The 18,355-nt window shown below is 39.1% G+C and overlaps 1 protein-coding gene across 7 annotated transcripts in view; it reads right to left on the minus strand.

Moving 5' to 3' along the window:
• Nucleotides 1–18,355, minus strand: part of Evi5 (ecotropic viral integration site 5) — a 157,703-nt gene that overhangs the window by 75,464 nt on the left and 63,884 nt on the right. For 5 of the 7 annotated variants that reach the window (XR_004389481.1, XM_032917011.1, XM_032917012.1 and 2 more), the window contains 3 exons: nucleotides 15,518–15,571; nucleotides 13,455–13,487; nucleotides 12,762–12,908 (listed from right to left, as the gene is read on the minus strand). Coding sequence is in view for 6 of the 7 variants with exons in the window: in XM_032917011.1 (XP_032772902.1) it covers nucleotides 12,762–12,908; nucleotides 13,455–13,487; nucleotides 15,518–15,571 (234 nt within the window). In the remaining variant the exon portion in view is untranslated. The remainder of the gene's footprint in view (nucleotides 1–12,761; nucleotides 12,909–13,454; nucleotides 13,488–15,517; nucleotides 15,572–18,355) is intronic. The other 2 variants (XM_032917014.1, XM_032917016.1) reach the window with 2 other exon arrangements.

The raw sequence follows: 18,355 nt of genomic DNA on the forward strand, positions 1-18,355 counted from the left end.
CCTTTTTCCTTCTACTGGGATGCCTTGTCCAGCCTTGATATGAGGGTTATCCTGCATCGCATTATGCCAAGTTTGGCTGATATCACTGGGAACAGAGGAGCAGTAGATCCGGGAGAGGAGGGAGGAGGGGCTCAAAAGAGGAGAGGCTGTGGTTGGGGTATATGAGAGCAGAATAAATAAATAAAATTTTAAAAAAGAAAGCAGAATCCCCAACCAGGCAGAAACAAATAACTTGAACCATATACTAAAACACTAGAGAACTACTAGAGACGAGTTTTATCAATAAAATGTATCAAGAGGCCAGAAACTGGATGACATACAGCTGGGGCTTTTTATAAACACAACACAGACACAGTGTTCTCACTATAAGAAGTTTCTAAAGATTGCATTGAATATTCAAATTAGTAACCTGGACACATACATATTTTGTCTTTACTACATTACAACTACCACAATTATAATGATGGTAGTTGGCAAGGACCATTTATTTCAGTCCACACATAAGCAGGGAATGGCTTCCCTATGTTTGCCCCGAGTTCTGTAATGAATCTCTTCATGCCCCTGTGACCCTAGCAAACCCTATCCCAAGGACAGTGGCAAAGGATGGCTCTGCTTGGTCCAGCTCCAGTCGTCTGCTGGTATTGCAAGAAGTTGCAAATATAAGTGATGAAGTTCTCTGCTTCTGTCTTAAGACGGTGGCAGAGTGACACACCAAGTGACACACCGAGGGTGTGTATTTGGAGATACTTCTTACACAACGGCTAACCCTTTGCTTGAAATACAGAAAATCTTTAGATTCGAAGGTAGAGGTTTGCATAGACTTTTAACAGTAGATCATCTCTTAACATTAAAATCCACATTCCGAAAATGCTCCAAAACCCAAAACTTTTACAATGTGATAATAGTGCTCAAAGTTTCAGAACATCTCCTACATTCAGAATAGGGACGCTCAATCTGTATAGTAAGAGAAAAGATTCTAATCTAAAAAGACAATGGACACAACTCTTTCAAACACTAACTATAAACAGCGCTTGTGGTGGTTTGAATGGGAATGGCCCCTATGGCTCCTATATTTGAATGCTGAGTCACCAGGGAGTGGCACTACTTGAAAGGATTTGGAAGATTAGGAGGTGTGGCCTTGTTGGAGGAAGAGAATCACTAGGGGTGGGCTCTCAGGTTTCAAAAGCCTATGCCAAGCTCTGTGTGTGTGTGTGTGTGTGTGTGTGTGTGTGTGTGTGTGTGTGTGTGTGTGTGTGAGAGAGAGAGAGAGAGAGAGAGAGAGAGTGTCTTCATAGCAATAGAACACTAAAACAGTGCTGTTCTTTACATTCAAGATGATATATCCACACAGAGATCCTGCCTCAAAGAAAACCAAACAAACAACAGATACCATATACATTTACATATCCTTCATAAAGGAAGCCATACAACTCTTTTGTACCATTTCTCATAACCCAAATAAGTAAGTGTGAAAATAATGTAAAAGTTCTCTATGTATCCTACAGCAGCAGTGCCAGGGACAGAAAAACCTGAACAGTGCTTCTTACAGTAAGTAAGCAAATAGTATTTACTGAATGAATTAATTAACATTAGGCTTACCTATAAGCAAATCCTATATTAGATAATCTGTGTTAGACCTGGGATATAGAAGTTATATGCTGCAAAAATAATCTATTTTTATCAAATGTCCACCTAGCAATTTAGAGCTACATTTTAAAATGATACAATGCTTTTAATTTACTCTCAAGACAAAATATGTAATATATATATATATATATATATATATATATATCACAAGACAAAACAGTAAGACAGTACATGTGACTATCACATCAATAAGCATCTGAAATTAAAAAAAAAAAATCACAAAAGTAAGAGTACTCCAGAGCAGACTTCTGTAACATTCTGACCTCCAGCACATGGCACCCAAAGATGGTTACAACCATCCCTACCCCACATGCCCGGAAAAGCCAGGGATTCTGGCTGTCGCTGTTGCTGCTGCTTTTTAACCAGGCATAGTGGCAAGTGCTATAAACTAAAGCATTGGGAACTAAGAGGAGAATCAAACATTTAAAGCTAGTTTGGGCTCAAGAGTCACTATGTGTAACTTCATGAGACAATGCATCAAGACAAAACGTACAACTCGGTGACAGAGCACATGTCCAGCATGTATGAAGCCCTGAGGTCAAACCCCAGGGCTATCAAAAAATACCTACCATTTAAGTATTATTTCATTTAAATATCTGAAAAACTGCATAAATCCTTTAAAATGAAATTTTATCTCTAGTTATTTTTAATTGCTGTTAATAACAAAGAAATGCTAAGAAAAAGATTCTCACTTTGATGACCTCTTTTATTAAAAATTAAATAAAAAAGTGTAAATATGAGTATTTAACCTTTAAAGACTAAAGATCAAGATTCGAAGACTATTATTTTTAATTTATATGCATACGTGTGTGTCTAAGAACCCATGACACGTGTGCACCCCCTCACAGACCAGAAGAGGTAATCAGAAAGTGGAGCTATAGGCAGTGATGAACAGCTAGATGTGGGGACTGGGAATTAAACTGGGTCTTCTGAAAGAGCAGTATTTGTAACTGCTGAGCCTGATCTCCAGCCCCTCAAAAGGACTTTTAAAAGTTCTGCCCAGATTTATGCATACTGACCAATCTTAAGAATTTGTAAGAGGTTGGAGTGTGGTTTGGGGTTAGTAAATGTGCTTAACATGCATGAAACCCTGGATTCAATACATAGCTCCCCACTTTAAAAAAAAAAAGCAAAATTACAAGATTAAATGTGTAATTTTTATAGAGACGTATCAACTATGTTCCAGTTTTATCGGGAATACTGACCCACTGGATAAGTCAGGTACACAGAATTCTTATGTACGATTAAACACATTTTTTCAAATTATTTAAAAAAAATCCACAACTTTCAATGATTTAAAAGATTTGGAAAATTAGTGTAATAACTAACTTTACATGTCCTTTAGATAAGAGACATATAGATTATATAGATGGATCCCATATCGGTGAGTTCCATATTTATAGACACAACCCAAGGATGTAAAGTTTTACAAACAAACCCACATTGAATTTTTTCTTGATATTTTTTCTAAGTAATATGGTATAATAACTATTCATTTATCTGTTTATTACATTGAACTAGGCATAAATAACTTAGAAATATTTAAAGTAATGGGGTTGGGGATTTAGCTCAGCAGTAGAGCGCTTGCCTAGCGAGCGCAAGGCCCTGGGTTCGGTCCCCAGCTCCGAAAAAAACAAAACAAAAAAAAAAAAAAAAAAAAAAAAAAACAAACAAAAAAAAACAGAAACAGAAATATTTAAAGTACACAGAAGGATGTGTAGAGGGTATATGCTAATATGATGCCATGCTATATAGGAATTTGAACAGCCACAGATTTAAATGTATACAAGGGTTTCTAGAACCAATCATCCTACAGACACCAAGAAATAGCTGTAGTTACTTGATATAAAAGTATTCCCAATAGATTACTTAACAGTTGTAAAGAACAAGCCACATCTTTACAAGGGAGGCTACAGTAACCAATCTAAGCCTAGTAACCAAATTCATCACTGGTCTTGGACACAACTCAGTTTCTGATTAAAAACAAAATGAATTCTACAATGTCCTCTCTCATCTAAATGTCAAATTGAATCTAGTTTATAGAAAATACAATGATATAATGAGAAAGTACCAGAAAAATTCAGAGTATGAAATAAAACAATGGAGTCCGATCTGCAAAGGCCACTGTTATTTCTGATACCAGTTACTGTCTCTCCCCCTTCTTTAGTCACTACAGACAGAGGCCTAGTGACTTCACTGATCATTTCAAAGACTCAGCTTGTAGTTACACTGATGCTTTGGACTTTGGTTTGTGTAGCTTTCTAATTGATTTCTGTTAGGCTGCAAGCCCCAGGAAAAATAGGTAAGGTGCCTATTTCACGTATCTAAGTGAATCTGGTTTCCAGGTTCTCCCAGAATGCCTCAGCTGCTAACTGTTATGGGGACCTCCTAGATATCATACCCTGCTCCCTACCCTCATCTCTCCAGGCCAGGGTGCTGGGCTGTTCTTCCTTATAGAATCCAACCGTCTTGGTTACCAGCTCTCTTTGTACCTTTGGGCCTCCTGGCTACTACACCTGACTCCCCTGTCTTCCCCCCAACTACTCCATGGCCTAGCTCAGTCTGGTCACATCTACTCTGGACTCTCACAGATGACCTTGTCTCTGCCTGGGCTCTCCTTTTTACCTACAATAAACTTTCTTCTCCACCACACCTAGGAACAGACAGTCATGTTCCCTTTCCTTTTTTTTTTTTTTTTTCTTTTTTTTTCTTTTTTTTTTTTTTTTTTTTGCTTGTTTGCTTTAAGTTCAATTTACTCTCATAAATCTGCATTTTTAAGGGCAAAACAAATTATTCTTTTAAGACTTAGTGCCTCACATAACACAAACATTGTTCTAAATTTCTCTACTAAGCATGGCAATGATGGGGCTCACAAGTGTTCATATTGTTGTGTCTTCAGTAAATTATGAGTATATTCTAGTTTCCTTTCAGACCCGCCTTCTCCCACTCAAATGTAGAAATGTATTAACTTCCAACCGTTTGGGAAGTCTATTACCAACTTTTTCGTGTGTGTGTGTGTGTGTGTGTGTGTGTGTGTGAGAGAGAGAGAGAGAGAGAGAGAGAGAGAGAGAGAGAGAGAATATGAGTGAGCAAGAGTGAGTGAGTATGAGGGAAGTGTATTACAAATTTGTGGGTGGGGGAGACACAGAGACAGAGAGAATGTGTGTGTGTGAGGGAAGTGTATTACAAATTTATATATATATATATATATATGAGAGAGAGAGAGAGAGAGAGAGAGAGAGAGAGAGGTATTACAAGTTTGTATGTGTGCGGGAGCCCAAGGTTGACAACAGGATCCTTCCTTGACTGCTTTCCATCTTGTTCATTGCAGAAGGATCACTCAACTAAACTGAACGTTCATTGTATCTATAATGCAAACTGGTCTGGTCATCCAGCTTGCCTCATGGATCCCATGTCCCTCTTCCAAGTCCTAAAATTACAATCAAACTGCTACTCCCACCCAACATTTATCCAGGTATCCAAATGCCTGAAAGATGAGTGCTTTAACCACTGAACCATCTCTCTGGCCCCTCTATTACTAATCTGAACCGAATGATAATAGGGTCAAAGAAAATACTTTAATTCTTTCAAATTTTTAAGAGATCCAAGCACATTATATTTATATGAAGTATTAAATATAATATTTTAAAGTTTGTGACCAGAATATGTGTATTTATAAACATTACAATCATACTGAGGAAGTATACTTGGCTGTTGTTGGATACTGTTTTATAAATGCTTGTGAGTTCAAAGTCGCAACAGAACTCTGGATTTTCTACTCAATAATGAGAGCTCACCACCGTTACTGAGATGAGGTATTTAAAGACTAAGTGTGTTAGGGCTGTAGAGATAGCTGAGTTCAATTCCCAGCACCCATATCAGGAGGTTCACAAGTGCCTGTAACTCTAGATCCAGACGCCCTCTTCTGGCCTTTGTGGGCACTGCACACATATGTACAAACCCACACACAGCCACATACAGTATAATTAAAAACAACAAATCTTAAGGGCTACCAACTGAGTTCATCCACATCCCCTGTTTTATCAGTTCAGCATCAAAGCCTTCTATCAGTGGTAGTGCTGACTGCTATATATTGTTGTAGATTTGGCTCACTGCTTACATTATGTTAATTGGATTCCACACATTACACAAGAATCCGCATGTGTGCATGTAGATGCTGACTGCCCCCAGCTGGTTCTAACTGGTAAATGAAGCTGCCAACATCAATCGATGGGTAGGGAGGCAGAAGTAGGACTTAGATCTCCCAGGCATGAGGACATGCCAGGAAAGGAACAGGATGCAAACATGAGAGCTGCAGAGGACAGAACCAGCCATGTGAGACTCGGGGAGAGGGGCCCCAGGGGCCACTCCCCTCACTGGGTCAGAGATGAATTATAAAATTTAATAGGAAACGATTCAGGAATATCAGAGGGGAGAGTGAGTTAGCCACAGGGAGGTTTGGAAGTGCCCAGCCATTTAGCTGCTTAGGACACATTAAGTATAAGCCAGACTGTTACATGTGAATTACTGCTTCAGTGTATCTATTTCTAGATACCATAAAGGTAAACCGGATTGTTACATGTGAATTACTGCTTCAGTGTATCTATTTCTAGATGCCATAAAGGTAAACCGGATTGTTACATGTGAATTACTGCTTCAGTGTATCTATTTCTAGATGCCATAAAGGTAAACCGGATTGTTACATGTGAATTACTGCTTCAGTGTATCTATTTCTAGATACCATAAAGGTAAACCGGATTGTTACATGCAAGGAAGCAGCAGGGCTGCTACTGTGGGTAGTCCTGAGATGACTTGAGTCCAAACTTACTTTGATACAGATGCTCTCCGCTTCCATCTTTAATTTGTCCCCACCTTAGTACCATTCACTCTACTACTGTGAAGAGACACCACGGCCACGGCCACTCACATAAGCACTCAACTGGGGCTGGCTTACACTTTCAAAGGCTGAGTCTACGGTCATCATGGAGGGGGCATGGTGCAGCAGCAATAGCTGAGAGCTTACATCTCATCAGCAAGATGGAGACAAAGAGACTGCGCCTGGCTTGGGGTTCTGAGCTCTCCAAGTCCACATCCCCAGTGCTACTCCTCCTCCGACAAGGCCACACCTTCTAGTACTTCCTGAACAGTCCATCAACTAGGGACTAAGCATTCACACTACGAACCTATAGGGCTCTTTCAAACCATCACACTCTGACTTCAATTAGCACAGTCACCCAACAGTGTGGGCAGACTGACTCGATCTTTAACTCCTGAAAATTCACAATGGGGATGAGTCTCCATCAGCTGCCAAGTTATACAAATTTCCAGGGCCATAGAGCAGCCTCCTGTTCCTTCTAAATCTCTGCTACTGAGTGGGTCTCATTCACCAACAGGTCCTCAATGTCCCTAGAGACAAGGACACAAAGTGTGAGACCTTTAAGAGATGGGGTGTACTAAAGAAAATGTTCAACATCTTTAGTCATCAGGGAAACAAATCAAAACAACCCTGAGATTTCACCTCACACCAGTGAGAATGGCTAAGATCAAAAACTCAGGTGACAGCAAATGCTGGCGAGGATGCGGAGAAAGAGGAACACTCCTCCATTGTTGGTGGGGTTGCAGACTGGTACAACCATTCTGGAAATCAGTCTGGAGGTTCCTCAGAAAATTGGACATTGAACTGCCTGAGGATCCAGCTATACCTCTCTTGGGCATATACCCAAAAGATGCCCCAACATATAAAAAAGACACGTGCTCCACTATGTTCATCCAGCCTTATTTATAATAGCCAGAAGCTGGAAAGAACCCAGATGCCCTTCAACAGAGGAATGGATACAGAAAATGTGGTACATCTACACAATGGAATATTACTCAGCTATCAAAAACAATGACTTTATGAAATTAAGTGAGGCAAATGGTTGGAACTGGAAACTATCATCCTGAGTGAGCTAACCCAATCACAGAAAGACATACATGGTATGTACTCATTGATAAGTGGCTATTAGCCCAAATGCTTGAATTACCCTAGATGCCTAGAACAAATGAAACTCAAGACGGATGATCAAAATGTGAATGCAGATCGCTCATGAGAGACACAGCCAGAATACAGCAAATACAGAGGCGTATGCCAGCAGGAAACCACTGAACTGAGAACAGGACCCCTGTTGATGGAATCAGAGAAAGAACTGGAAGAGCTTGAAGGAGCTCGAGACCCCATATGTACAGCAATGCCAACCAACCAGAGTTTCCAGGGACTAAGCCACTACCCAAAGACTATACATGGACTGACCCTGGACTCTGACCTCGTGAGGGTTGCAATGAATATCCTAGTAAGAGCACCAGTGGAAGGGGAAGCCCTGGGTCCTGCTAAGACTGAACCCCTAGTGAACTAGACTGTTGGGAGAGGCAGCAATGGGGGGGGGTGGGAGGGAACACCCATAAGGAAGGGGGGGGGGGGGATGTTTGCCCGGAAACCGGGAAAGGGAATAACATTCGAAATGTATATAAGAAATACTCAAGTTAATAATAAAAAAAAAAAAATTAAAAAAAAAAAAAAAGAGATGGGGTGTAGTGAAGGGAGTGCACTAAGGATATGCCCTTGAGAGAGACACAGAACTCCATCTCTGCTGCCTGGCTGCCATGAGGAACAAGGTCCTACACCTAGACTTCTCATGATGATACAAATGCTGCCATTAGCCCAAGGAAACAACTATGAGCTGAAACCATGACCCAAATACAAATGTCTCCCTGAAAGCTGACTTGCTCCATGTGATGTCACAGTAATGTCCAGTTGGATTATATGCCCACCTTATCCCTAGAAGTGAACACAGGTCTCTGTCCTCTTGTACAGTAAACAGAATTGGTCTATTCAAACATCATATCTTAAAAGCACAACCTTGGCTGTGGGTAATAGCCCCTTTGACCACCAGCTGCCAAAGAAGCTCTCTTCTCATCAATCAATGAAAACCCAGGTACTATAAATTCCTATCTTCTCTATTTCTCAAATGATTTGGGGGCTAAAGTCTTACAAGCCCTTGGTCATGCATCTATTGGAGCTCATCTCTCTACTCCAGACCACTGACCTACTCTACTTCAGTTCACATTTATTCTTTATTCTAAAGACAAGCACACCCTGTGTTAAGATATATCCAAGCCTGGCCCTGACGGAGTTTCCACTTGCTTCCCTCTGATCCTACACTGATCACCCTGCTGTTCAGCACAGAACTCCATGTGCTTCTATACGCACAGTACCTTATTAGTGTGTTTATTAGGTGTTTTATTATAGCTGCATGTTTGCCTACATGCATGTATGCATCTGAGGTGCCCACAGAACCCAAAGGGGAATTGGAACTGGGGTCACAGACAGCTGCAAGCTCCTGGTTGGGTGCTGCGAATCAACCTGCGTCCTCCATAAAGAGCAAGTGTCTTTAACCACCTAGCCACCTCTCTCCAGGCCCCTGTCGTACATATTTACTGTAACCACACTGACTAAATGTGTTGTTTTGGTAAGCCTTTTTGCTATATTAAGCTTATTTGTTTGTTAAAGATTACAGAGTATAAAACCATTAGAATTTTTATAAGCAGTGGTAATGTTTATAAACAACGAAAACAGTCTCAACAGACTTCATTGGTAAAGTTCATGTTGTATATGTTTTATCACAATAAAAAATAACAATATATAGATAAAAATAAGTGTGTGTGATGATTAAAAGAAATTTTTAATCTGACTTACAATTCCACTTACAGAAGTTCTAGAAAAGTCCAAAGTATTCAGGCACAGACTGATGGGATGAGAGTAGAAAATGAACTATAACCCAGGACATCCTGAGGTGATGAAAATTGTCATTTTTATTGTGGTGATTACACAACCCCTCTACATGTAAACATATCAAATCACATACTTAAATTTCACAAATATGTGGGGGGAAAATATGTGGAAAAACTTGAAATGGTCTAGCTCTACATAAATCATCTCTGAAACCAAACGAAAGTGCATCAAATATAAAAGATTGCAGTTAGCAAAATAGGACTAAAACCTAAAGTTCTTCACAGCATAGAGAACTACAAAGATGGCAGGAGTGGGCAGTGGCAGGAGGATGCTGTACTAGAAATCCATTACCTCTGCAGGAGTGTGGGTGTAAGTATTGACTGGGAGAGGTCAAACATTCATAAATCTGTGTTTAAAGGAAGACTGTAAGCAAATTAGCAATAATTGTACTTACTTCCCGTCACTGACCTATCTACTTCTTTGAAAAGTATTTCTTTTGTCAAAAAATTCAATGGATATGATTCTGATTTTTGGGCTGGAGAGATGGCTCAGGGGTTAAGAGTACCGATTGTTCTTCCAGAGGTCCTGAGTTCAATTCCCAGCAACCACATGGTGGCTCACAACCATCTGTAATGGGATCTGATGCCCTCTTCTGGTATGTCTGAAGACAGCTACAATGTATTCACATATATAAAATAAATAAATCATTTAAAAAAGATTCTGATTCTTTCTCAATTAAAATCTCTTATAATTTTGCTACATATGACATTGGTAAGAATGTTTTGAATCTTAATTTTGAGGGCAGGGTGAGCTATCAATATTGTGAGATCGTTCACCTTCTTGTTCTGAATAGAGATTAAATGTTTGTAATATTAAAGAATTAATCTTGATTTACCATCTAATATACTGGCTTTATTTTTAAAATAGTTCACATATAATACTCTTGAACACACTGTGCACATGGGCCGTCTGATATGAAGCCCCATGCACAGGTGTAAACTACAAAGTCCTTTGATGCCTTCTCACAGGAACATAATAGTCTCTTCTCACAGAAACACATTCTCACAGGAACATAATAGCCTCGATATATCTAACCATTTATAGTTACTAATTTCATCTTAATTTCTGTCTTGACTAGAACAAAGGTCCATTAAAGAACGTATCAAATGAACTTATAAAACTGTAGCTATTGCTACAAAATAACATTTCTGTCTTGACATAGTAAGTTAATTTTCACCAAGCCATAAAATAGACTAAGAATTCTTAATGAAGCATAAACAAGGCCACATTCCCAAACCTAACTCTCACTTACTGTTTTCTGTGAGAAACACATGTGTCTACTACATTAAAGTCTTTGGACCTCTCATTTCCTAAAAATGCAATTTCTACTACTTCTACAATAATCTTGCAAGGCATTTTAATATCTTAGATGTAAAACTTGAACTTGGAAGTTCAAAGCTATGATGCTAAATTTCATTTTTTCAGTATACCCTCATAGCTTTATTTCTATGATCTATAATTTAATGCAATTTAAGAGACCATCTTCTTTGTGAGGAAAGGGAAATAAACTCTGAAGTAAACATCTGATTTCTCCCTGGTAAATTTTAGCTCCATGGTGCAGGTCTATTCCACCCTAAAAGATGAGTATGGAGCTTCTCTCTTCCTTTTAGTCAGAAATGCCTAAGCTCACTCTGCTCAGTTTTGTCAGCCCAGATGACTGGCTGTAAACCAGCACTCTGTCCACTTGGTTCACTCTTATGCAAAGGTTTCAGCATTAACTGTCGTTCATGCTTCACGGCTTTAATGCATAAAAACTGCAGCTGGTGCTCATGCGTGCATGAGAGCTACTGTCCTTCCACACAAACCGCACTCCAGTGACAACTGTTTCCACTTCATTGTTAAGAACTGTTTTTCTGTTACATGCCCTGTTATTAACTAAACCTCACATAAAAGCAGAACAAACCATTGCAGCTGTGGTCCTTTTAATATTACTTTAATATACCTATTTTTCTTAACTGCCTTCACTAAGGAAAAAAAGTGTCTATGGCTTTCACTGCCCTTTTTTGTCCTTTTAATCTTCTAACTTTTTTTTTTTTTTTTGGTTGTTTATTTCGGATCTTCTAACTTTTGAATGCAAATAATGATGTTTCTTAATTTTACTGAGAAAAAGTAATGCTCACTTTGCGGTCATTGTATCTGCTGTTCTGGCTTCTTTAGACCAGTAGGTTTGACAGGCTTTCTCTTCCTCCAGCTCCCACTTGAGAACAGAAGCAATAACTTCCTTATCCAACAGCTGCTTTTCCTTCTAACCCTCACAATCCTGTGAGGCTCACCTTACTCTGAGTGTGACAATGAGAAATTATGTCTAAATTCTAAAAGACACTGTGCCAGCTAGTTTTTATGTCAACTGAACACAGCTAGTCATCTGAGAGGAGGGAACACCAATAGAGAAAATGCCTAGGTAAGATCAGGCTGTAGGCAAGCCGGCAAGCCTGTAGGGCGTTTCTTAGAGACTGATGGAGGAGGGCCCAGCCCTTTGTGGGTGGGGCCATACTTGGGCATGGTCCTAGGTTCTGTAAGAAATCAGGCTGAGAAATCATGAGAGCAAGCCAGTAAGCAGCACCCCTCCATGGCCTCTGCATCAGCTCCTGCCTCCAGGTTCCTGCCCTGTTTGAGTTCCTGTCCTGACTTCCTTCCACAACAGACAGTGCCAGGAAAGCATAAACCAACTGAACCCTCTCCTCCCTACACTGCTTTTGGTCATGGTGTTTCTTTAATCCCAGCAACAGAAACCCTAAGACAACACTCAAGGATAGCTATGTAATGAGTGGCTGTTCACATCTTTAGGTTGATGCAATTCATACTTTTTAAGAATTACCGCCCGTTTGACAAACTGTCTTCTCTTTAAGTAAATGTAAACATACATTTTAATCCATAACTCAATGTTCCGATATAGGAAATCTAAGCTAGAATATTTCATGAAATATAAGCTGTCAACATTATGAATGTTTTAAATGCATATATTCTAAAATCTAAGTACTAACAACATCTTTACAAGGGTCAAAAACCAGACGTCAAGATTACTTCCTATAAGAGAAATCTCTGAAAATATACAAAGCATTGTACTTGCTTATTTCCTAGAATTTAGAGTATAACATAAAAGAAAATAGTATCTACTTCTAACAAAACAGATTAAATAAAAAGCACAGGGATCCTTGTGTCTATAGTACGACCCCTCTGAATTACAGAACACACAGGGAGTGAGTGTCTCAACAGTTCCCCTAGAGCTGTGCTTTCACAGTATGACCTAAAGGGAAGGCAAGACAAGCTCTAGCAGACTCCTTACCCAATGGCGATGGTGCTGGAGCTCCCTGATGGTGCTTTCAGCCTGCTCCAGCTTAGCCCTGGCTGCATCAGTCTGTTGTTTGATGGTGGCCAACTCCCGTTTTATGAGGTAGTTTTCCTCAGCCTCCTGGGCTCTGGTCACTTGTCCCTTAGGACATAATTGTTTTGTGTGTATAAAGCAATTTAGAATAAATTCAAGGCAGACTGCCTTGTGAGGTTTAGTTATTTTTTTTTGACATGTTAAAAAAATACCTCAAAGAACAGAATAGCCTAGGTAATTATTAGCTAGAAGTTTGTTATTTTGCTCTAGCAAATTTGAGGAAACTAAATGAAAATTTCATCTCATAGTCTTAAGAATAATTCTTTTCTTAAATCAAGAAAAAATGAAAGTCATGCAATATTACTGAGTTGTACATGCAGAGCTAAAATGTCAATTAACAGTGGTTAATGTCATAGAACCCACTGTTTGCCATTTAAAATAAATACTTTAAAAATAAGGTTAGCTTTAAAACGTGCAGAGAAAGGCACCCAATTAATGATAATACGTTTATCAAAACATTAAGTATACAGCCATATGCCAGCCCAAAGAATTATTTCTAGAAAAATGCATGTAAAATTGCATGCATAAAGTATGGATTTCTAAGTTTAGGATTCCTTAGAGGTTAGCAAAAACACTAAAAATAAAAAACTATACCTGTATCAATCTATCTGCCAAGGAAGCACTTTCCTACAAAAGGAAAAATTTAGATAGAAATATAAAAGACAGGAAATCAAAGTGATAAATTAGGAATAAGAAGAAACATCCACATCCAAATTCCATCTACTTTTCACTGCTAATTAAAATAGAAGTTTAAATTAAAATCTATTTTTAATAAATGCATTTTTATTTTTAAATCTTAAAAATATCAAAATAGGGACAAACTATAGATAATCATGTTTTAAAGGAGACAAATGTTTCATTACTTAGGACAAACAAGCACTTTTTCTTGAAAATATACTTTTAAATCTTTATTTTAGGCCTAATCATAGCATCAAATCACTTCCATGAAAGGAACAAAGGGATATGGGTCAGAAAAATTCCACTCACAAACATGGCAGCAGCTGGGTATAACGTCAGCACCGGAGAAATAGGGAAGGAGAGCTGACAACAGAACTCAGAAATTCAACTTAAACTCGAAATAATCCAGGATGAACACTTTGGTTCAGGAATTCAACGGAGACCTAAATACTTAGAGAATTCTAAGAGTGAAGCCGAAACCTGAGGGCAGATGCCAGTGGATAACAGATACTCAACTTTCTAGACACGAAACCCACTATCCACTTAGACCTCCTTTATCATTCTAAAGGTGTGGTGAAGTAAACGCCTTCTCTGTGAAAATGTCTAACTCTAATGACGAAAGCTGCATATTTTACTGCAAACTGGGTACTCAGTGAGGGCAGGGATAATACAGATCAAAAGGACTTAGTACACTCAATATATACGTGCAGCTATCAAAAAGTACAATCGCCTTCCGAGCGCTGCAAAACTATCTTGGAGGAACTATATTTGACTCGGGATAAAGTACACTACCATCACACCATCAGCAAACCTGAAATGAATAGCTTGTTCTTCTGCAACACTACCTAATATAAAATCATGAAGGTTTCTAGAATAAAGGACAAACATTGCGACTATCCCCCTTCCTAGTTATTTCTCTTTTGGATATTTAGCTATGAATTTTCGGAAAGATTTTAAATACACCTGGTACTAGCGTAGCATGAGCAGCAGATCCACACCAATTTACTCTGAACCTTTAGCTTTAAAAAAAAGTTTCTGAATTTGGCTATTTTTTTTTTCTTTTTTCTTTTTTTCGGAGCTGGGGACTGAACCCAGGGCCTTGCGCTTGCTAGGCAAGCGCTCTACCACTGAGCTAAATCCCCAACCCTGAATTTGGCTATTTTTAACTAAGGAAACTCTCATATTGGTTGCTTTTGCTTTTGCGACACAGTCTCAGACATGTGTCCTAGGTTGGCACAGTACAGCTGAGCATGGCTCTGAACTTCTGACCCTCCTTCTACCACTGCCAAGTGCTAGGCTTATGAACAGACATCACCATGTCCAGATTACACAGTGTTGAGACTGAGATCAGGACTTTGTGCATGCAACGTGCCTACCCAAGGAAGCCTCAGATTCTATCAACCAATTCATTCTGTAAAACACCACTAAAAATACAGTCTATCAAAGGCACAGGAAGAAAAATAAGAAAACTTCCTTGCTTTCATCTTACATGAAACAGGAAGGAAAAGCTAGTGAGCAGATGTTAAGTCAATTCTACCAAGCAAAGAGTTATAAAAGTACCTGGTGTTGAAAATCAACATGAAAACAGAATTTAAGGTGGGAACCAGTCACTTTGACTAAATATAAAGCTGTTTGCTATATGCCTTAAAAGAACCATTGCCATGTTCAAACATGTGGCGAAAACGACAGGGCACATTTGAAATTCATCTTTAAAACATCCTGTCTGAATGTTGCCCCAACTAAGTCACACTTTTTAGAAGTTCTGTGAAAAGAAAGTAAAGGATACCAGTCCATTCTCTAAATAAAACGTCAGCTAAATGTTACCGCGGTGACACAGTGAGACTTTTAGTAACTAGAGTAAGCTAAGGAAGCTGAGGTCAGCACCACAATTCAGGTGGTACACACTCCAGACTCGGTGAAGATTTGTTAGAGTTAAACAATAATCATGCAACAGAAACTTGCAATGGTCATTAACTTACTTTTTCTAGTGTTTCAATGCGCTGTTTTAAAAGCCTGTTTTCTGTGCGTAACCTCTGCCAAGAAAAAAAAAAGGTTGTTTGCAAGGATTCTTAAAGTGGGAAAACAACAGATCCCTAAGTCAACAGTGTTGAGAATGTGTACCTTTTATAATAAGAAATGACTGTAAGGAACTGTTAGATTATCAAACATTGAGTAAGAATACACAGCAAAGGAAACAATCACACTTATTATTCTAGCTGAGACTAAACTTTAAACATTAAATGTAATACTACATAAATAGCCTTTGTTTTCTCCATTCATAATGGCTTGTACTTTTTGTCTTAAGATTTATTTCAATGTTTATGAGTTTTGCCTGAACATGTATCTGTGTACTACATGTGTGCAGTGCCCAAGAAGTCCAGAAGAAGAGGCTGGAGTCCCTTGGAAGTGGAGAAACAGACAGTAGAGAGCCACCATGTGGGTGCAGGGACTTGAGCCCTGGTTCTCTGGAAGAGCAGCCATGCTCTTACCTCTGAGCCATCTCTCCAACCTGACTTAGATATTCTCATGCTAACATCCCTGTCGCCTATTAACAATATAATTGGTAGGGGTTGGGGATTTAGCTCAGTAGTAGAGCGCTTGCCTAGCATGCGCAAGGTCCTGGGTTCGGTCCCCAGCTCCGGAAAAAAAAAAAAAAAAAAAAAAAAAAGAAAAAAAAAAGAAACAATATAATTGGTGTTCGAATATTAGTTGAACAAAGAATAAACTTTAAAAATGGATATTCATAGGGAAAATGCCAAAATGTTGCTTAAACTATATCAATTTCCATTCATGTTATAAATCCACAATCAAAAAGCCTTCCAGTCTATAAATATTGTAAAGCATTTACTATGAATTGTTTCTAATTAAGAAATTAAAAACTCTAATTACCAGTATTTTCTTATTGAATAAAAAGTAAAACCGAATTTTTAAAAATATGTTCAATACCATTTGAATAATGTAATTATTTAGTGTCAGACTCTCAATACTTACTACCAAATTACTACTCGTTAAACCTAAATCATTCCTTTGACAATCAATCTCTTCATACTTATTTTTATAGTCCATCAACATAATTTAGTAATCTCTTAAGTTGTTCCTGAACTTTGTGTTTGTGGGTGTGGTTAGTTCAAGTGTTCGTCCCACTCTTTGCAGTATAGCAGCTGCCACAGACTACAAACATCGTTCATGGTCTGGGAAGGGACACCACCCCAAAAAGAAGGATTCGCCAAGTTTTCTAAGTTACATTTAACAACAAAAGGAAACAGTTTGTTTATCTTAAAAGATTTAGACAGCTAAATCTGAACCAGGCAGCATTGTACAAGTTAATTACAATAGAAATCATACTAAAATAAAATTCAGAATATTCACCTGGATTTCCATCTCCCCTTTAAATCTTCTACTTTCCTATAAATATTCCCTCTGAACAAAACAAACGAACAAACAAATAACACCTAACCAAATGTCTTGATACTGTCTTATTTATGCCCCCACTCAAGTATTCACCCACTCTGGGGCATTGATACGGTCTTTAAATAAATCACTGTATAAACATGTGTGCTATGACTTCATAATTAACTAACAGGTAAGACTAATACACCTCAGTGTTAATACACACCATACACACGCACACACACACCACACACGCACACACGTATTCTATGTATGTGGGTGTTTTGTCTGCATGTGCAGCTGCACACCAGAATTAGCCATCATACCCCATAGCACTACAGCTGTAGACTGCAGGTACAGACAGACAGTAGGAAGTACAGACAGAAGGAAGTACAGACAGTAGAAGCTGCCAGCTCATGCTCAGGGCCTCGGAAGTGCTGTTGAGCCATCTGCCCAGCCCCTCAGGGTCCCTTTCTTAAGTGTTACTTCTCATTTAGACTATTCTGCACTGTAAGTTGCTGCCTAAAGATCTTTTCCATTTTGATTCTGTATTCATATGGCTCGATTTTGTGTGACATCTCTTGAGAACAAGAATTGTTTGTAGAACTGTAAATGAATTAACACAAAACACAAGATGTCTCCCATCCTCAGAAACTTGATTTGCAGTCCCAAATGTCCAAATTTTGTGATAGCCCACACTCTATACCCACTCATCAAGACAAAGACTCTCCCTTTCCATGGGTTCCCACATGGGTTATGACTTAACAGTACTAACAGCCCTAAAAGCAAAGCAAACTGCACAGCGGGAGTTTAGTAACAATGGAGGAGGAGGAGGGGGGGGAGGAGGAGGAGGAGGAGGAGAAGGAGGAGGAGGAGGAGGAAGAGGACGAGTTGTTGGCGGCGGCGGCCCACACGGTTCTAAAAATGAAAAATGTGCAGACCTCCAACAGGTTCAGACCAGATGACAGAACTGTGAGCAAGCAAGTACAGTGGGAGATAGCTGCTATGAGGTGGGCACACTCATAGGGAACAGGGAGGATCATCACCCAGGAGGCTTCTGAGAAAAACTGAGCCAAAAACACCTACTCCATTAATTGAAGCCATTTGGAAACAAGCAGTGTTTTATAGCCATGCCCAATAACACTTAATGGTTATCATCTGATGCCTTACTAGGGCCAAGTGAAAAATCAGACACACCTATCAATAAAGTTAGCTTATGTCGGCAGTTAACAGCACATGTTCCTCCTTCAGAGAACTTGGGTTGAGTTCTTATCACCCACATGGTAGACCCCAATCAGCACTAAAGCCAGCGCAGGGGTCCCACACTCTTTCTGAACCCCAGGGCACTAGGTATGCACATGTTCTACTAATATCCATGCAAGCAAAACATTCAGACATAAAATAAGTAAATCTATTTTTTAAGTTGT

This window comes from Rattus rattus, chromosome 11 (assembly GCF_011064425.1).
Source record: "Rattus rattus isolate New Zealand chromosome 11, Rrattus_CSIRO_v1, whole genome shotgun sequence".
In the NCBI taxonomy this organism is placed as follows: Eukaryota; Metazoa; Chordata; class Mammalia; order Rodentia; family Muridae; genus Rattus; species Rattus rattus.